The following is a 4824-nucleotide window of genomic DNA, read 5'->3' as shown; positions in this document are numbered from 1 at the left end:
AGTAGTAGTTACTGTTCTGAACTCGAGCAAAAACTTTCTTATTCCAAAGTACAGTAGTAGGTTAATTAGTTAGCCGCTGTGCTGTAAACTGTAATAGTTGTTTGATACGAAGATGATGCAGTGCAGGTGCAGGTGCAGGGGTGACGTGAAACCGTGAACCGAATGCCTTTTGCAGTAGTGGAGACGTAGTCGATAATAGATTCGCCCAACCGCATCTCTGCTTGCTGATCTGACGAGCATCCACGTTTTGCTCGAGATTATTGTTAGGGAGCAGAGCAGTCAACAGAGGACTGGTGCCGGCCGACGTCTCCATCGGTATCTCTCTCTGTCGTCTCCGTCGAACTCGCATTTCCCAGTAGTACTTGTAAGCAGCGCCAGTAGTATTGTACTACGAATCAATCAGAGCCGAGCGAGGCCGGTCCGCCCCCCCTGCGCCTTCCCACGCCACTGCTTTTTCCTCGCCGTCGAATCTTTTTCCTGCTCTTCACCGGTCAGGATCACGCCGTTTTTGTCACCTTGCTCCCCCGATCCTCCCTGCTCCGCTCTGGTTTCTCTGGAATTCTTCTCTCCATCCGTTCGATCGTATGGCTGGCCGATGGGGTGGAGTTCCTGCCTTCCTCCCTTCTCTTGATATATCTCCCACTCTCAGGCGATAGCCGTTCGCGCAGTTCCTCAAGAAGAAGGGAGGCGAGGCGAGGCGAGGCGAGATGGGCTGGGTTCTGCCTCTGCTCCGTGTCCTCTGCCTCTGCAGCCTTGTGGCGCTCGCCCGCCCGGCCAGGCCGGCCAACGTCTCCATCGGCGCCCTCTTCACCTTCGACTCCGTCATCGGGAGGTCCGCCAGGGCCGCCATCGACCTCGCCGTCGCCGACGTCAACCGCGACGCCACAGTCCTCAGGGGGACGCACCTCAGCCTCGTCGCGCAGGACACCAAGTGCAGCGGCTTCGTCGGCACCATCCAAGGTCACTACTCTTCTTCTTCTTCTTCTTCTTCTTCTTGCCAAAAACAATCCTCCTACAGTCCAAATAACCCCAAAGATTTGCTGCTATCAGGTTAGCAAATACTAGTCGTCATCACGAACTTTGATTCCACAATTAGATCCTAATCTCCCTCCGCGAGTTGTTGTTGGCCTGTATGCATCCACTTTCTTTTGCTTCTCTCTCTCTCTCTCTCTCTCTCTCCTCATTCAGTTGACTCTCGTGGAGTTAGAGGTGGAGCCTGCCTACTGCCTTGGATCTCTCCGCATGAACTTTGCATGACGATTTTTTTTTTGAAAATAATATTCATAATCTCTTTTTTCTTGACAACGGATTAGTCAGAGAAGTCCCGTGCTCTCGTCATTGAACATTTTTCTTGACAACGTGTATTGATTTTGGATTAAAGACCATTTCGCCTTTAGTATTTTTGCATATATGACTACGTACAGTAGTAATTAATCAACCATGGTAGAATAGCATAGCTCCACTTTGTGTGCAACGCAGTTGACACTGACCTGTGTTGGTGTTGGTGTTGGTGCTGGTGCTGCAGCGCTGCAGCTAATGGAGAAGAAGGTGGTCGCGGTGGTGGGACCGCAGTCGTCCGGGATCGCCCACGTGGTGTCTCACGTAGTCAACGAGCTCCACGTCCCGCTGCTCTCCTTCGCCGCCACCGACCCGGCGCTCGCCTCCGCCCAGTACCCCTACTTTGTCCGCGCAGCCCGCGGCGACGACTCCTCCCAGATGGCCGCCGTCGCCGACATCGTCACCTACTATGGCTGGAGGGAGGTCACCGTCATCTACGTCGACAACGACTACGGCCGCGGCGGCGTCGACGCCCTCGGTGACGCGCTCGAGGCCAAGCGCGCCAAGGTCTCTTTCAAGGCGCCCTTCCCTCCCGACGCTGACCAAGCCGCCATCGCCGACCTGCTCGTGCGGGTCACCATGATGGAGTCCCGCGTCTGCGTCGTCCACGTCAACCCGGACTCCGGGCTCGCCGTCTTCGCCGCCGCGCGGTCGCTAGGCATGATGGCGTCCGGCTACGTCTGGATCGCCACCGACTGGCTGGCCGCCGCCCTGGACTCAACGCGGCCGCCCAATCCCAGGGCGGTGAGCCTCGTACAGGGCGTGGTCACGCTCCGCCAGTACACCCCGGACTCCGGCGCCAAGAGGTCGCTCACCTCCAGATTCGCCGCCGCCCAGCTGAACCGGACCGCCACCCTGAACGCATTCGGGCTCGCCGCGTACGACGCCGTGTGGATGGCGGCCCGCGCCATCGACGAGTTCCTGGAAGACGGGGGGAACGTCACCTTCTCGGCCGACCCGAGGTTGCAGCAGGAGGTGAACGGGACCAGCACGCTGCGGCTGGACACGCTCAGAGTGTTCGACCAGGGGGAGCAGCTGCTGCAGAAGGTGATGCTCGCCAACTTCACCGGCGTCACCGGCGGCGTGCGGTTCTCTGCGGACTGCAGGAGCCTGGCCGATCCCGCCTACGAGGTCCTCAACGTCGGCGGCACGGGCGTCCGGCGGGTCGGCTACTGGTCAAACCACTCGCATCTGTCCGTCGCCGCGCCCACTCCACTCCGAATCAAAACTAACAGCAGCCAGCAGCAGGAGCAGCGGCTGTACAGCGTGATCTGGCCTGGGGAGACGACATCGCCGCCGCGCGGGTGGGTGTTCCCGAATAACGGTCGGCCGCTGAGGATCGGCGTGCCGTACAGGACGACGCAGAAGCAGTTCGTGTCCAAGGACAGCGGCCCCGACGGCGCGAGCGGGTACTGCATCGACGTGTTCAAGGCCGCCGTGGCACTGCTCCCGTACCCTGTCCCCGTGTCCTTCATCCTCTTCGGCGACGGCGTCAAGAACCCCGACTACAGCGACCTCGTGAACAAGGTGGCGAACAATGTGTTCGACGCGGCGGTGGGCGACGTGTCCATCGTGACGAACCGGACGCGGGTGGTGGACTTCACGCAGCCGTATGTGGAGTCCGGGCTGGTGATCGTGTCGCCGGTGAAGGAGAAGAGCTCCAACGCGTGGGCCTTCCTCAAGCCCTTCACGCTGGGCATGTGGGCCGTCACCGGTGCCTTCTTCCTCTTCGTCGGCGCCGTCGTCTGGATTCTCGAGCACCGCTTCAACCCGGAGTTCCGCGGATCGCCACGCGAGCAGCTCGTCACCATTTTCTGGTTCAGCTTTTCAACAATGTTCTTCGCGCACAGTAAGCTACTATCTGGCTTCTGCTTCTGTCGCTCTGCGTTCCTTCCCAAGAGATCAAGCTTTGATAAATCAATGGTGGTTCATTTGCAGGGGAGAACACTGTGAGCTCGCTGGGTCGTTTCGTGCTCATCATCTGGCTGTTCGTGGTGCTCATCATCAACTCGAGCTACACGGCGAGCCTGACGTCCATCCTGACGGTGCAGCAGCTGTCGACGGGGATCCAGGGGCTGGACGGCCTCCTCGCCAGCGCCGACCCCATCGGCTACCAGGTTGGATCTTTCGCCAAGAGCTACATGATGCAGGAGCTCAACGTGCCGGAGTCCCGACTCAAGGAACTTGCCATCGACGACTACGCCGCCAGCCTCCAGCTCGGCCCGCGCAACGGCGGCGTCGCTGCGATCGTGGACGAGCTGCCCTACGTCGACCTCTTCCTCTCCACCAACTGCCAGTTCAAGACCGTCGGACAAGAATTCACCAAGAGCGGATGGGGATTCGTAAGATCGACACCAAAACTTCTGCATTTCCTCAATGGCTCTGTTTTGTTGCTGAATGGGTCGATCGATCAATGCATCATATTAGGCGTTCCAGCGGGACTCACCTCTGGCGGTGGACCTATCAACGGCGATCCTGACGCTGTCGGAGAACGGCGACCTCCAGCGGATCCACGACAAGTGGCTCAACCCGGGGCAGTGCGACTCGTCGCAGGGCGGCGACGTCGCAGCCGACAGGCTCAACCTCAGCAGCTTCTGGGGACTCTTCCTCATCTCCGGCGTCGCCTGCTTCATTGCATTGGTCATCTTCTTCACCAGGATACTGTGCCAGTACGGCAAGTACAACCAGGGCGATGGCGAAGGTGGGACGCCGCCGGAAGAGTTCCCGGTGCGGCGGCCGGAGCGGCTGAGGAGCATCAGGGATCTGATAACGTTCGTGGACATGAAGGAGGAGGAGGCCAAGAGGGCCATCAAAAGGAAGTCGAGCGACGACCGCCGGGACAGGTCCATCGCCAGCTCCGGCGGGGCATCCTCCTCCTCCGCATCCACGGTGTAGCCAGCTTCTTTCTTCTCTTGATCTTCATTGATCTGGTCGGGTCCATGGATGGATTTCTAACAGCATAGATCGATTGACGATGATGTCGATTTGACAAGCTGCACTCCACAGTAAGCTAAGCTGGGTGCAGCTGCTGAGATGACACTGTGATAGTGTAATTAGGCAATGATGATATACATACAACAGTACTACCAAGTTGGAGATGGCATAGGTAGATTAGATTAACTCCTACTACTACTATACAATACTTTAATTTTGTGGAGGTGAAGGGAGACATTTTTTCTATACAGAAAAAGGGCCGCAGTTGAAGGTTTTCTCTAACATGCAACTCAATAGTAAAGATCAAAAGGCCATCACCAGTGCTTGATTTCAAAGGTAATGTGCTAAAACTAAACAAATTTTTTGAGTGGATCTAGCAAAAAATTATCTGGAACCTCATGGAGCATGCATTTGCTTTACAAAGAAAGACAGCAATCCTTTGTACTAGAACTAGATGGGAGGGCGCGCTCCGCCACGCTCCGTGTGCCCAAACTCACGCTTCACTATGCATGGCCTAACAACGGGCGACTTTCTTTCGTCGGTTCGTTGATT

At 57.4% G+C, this 4824-nt stretch overlaps 1 protein-coding gene across 1 annotated transcript; it reads left to right on the top strand.

The window, feature by feature from the left end:
- The first annotated feature begins 214 nt into the window (after positions 1–214).
- Positions 215–4554, top strand: LOC119363936 (glutamate receptor 3.5-like). Its single transcript, XM_037629309.1, has 4 exons — positions 215–960; positions 1526–3187; positions 3277–3680; positions 3766–4554. Exons 1-4 carry the CDS (start codon positions 708–710, stop codon positions 4231–4233), a joined length of 2787 nt encoding a protein of 928 aa, XP_037485206.1. The 5' UTR covers positions 215–707; the 3' UTR covers positions 4234–4554.
- Positions 4555–4824: the final 270 nt, after the last annotated feature.

The sequence above is a fragment of the Triticum dicoccoides genome, chromosome 2B (genome assembly GCF_002162155.2).
Source record: "Triticum dicoccoides isolate Atlit2015 ecotype Zavitan chromosome 2B, WEW_v2.0, whole genome shotgun sequence".
In the NCBI taxonomy this organism is placed as follows: domain Eukaryota; kingdom Viridiplantae; phylum Streptophyta; class Magnoliopsida; order Poales; family Poaceae; genus Triticum; species Triticum dicoccoides.
The sequence above is the reverse complement of the archived record's forward strand: the minus strand, read 5'-3'. Positions and strand labels throughout refer to the sequence as shown.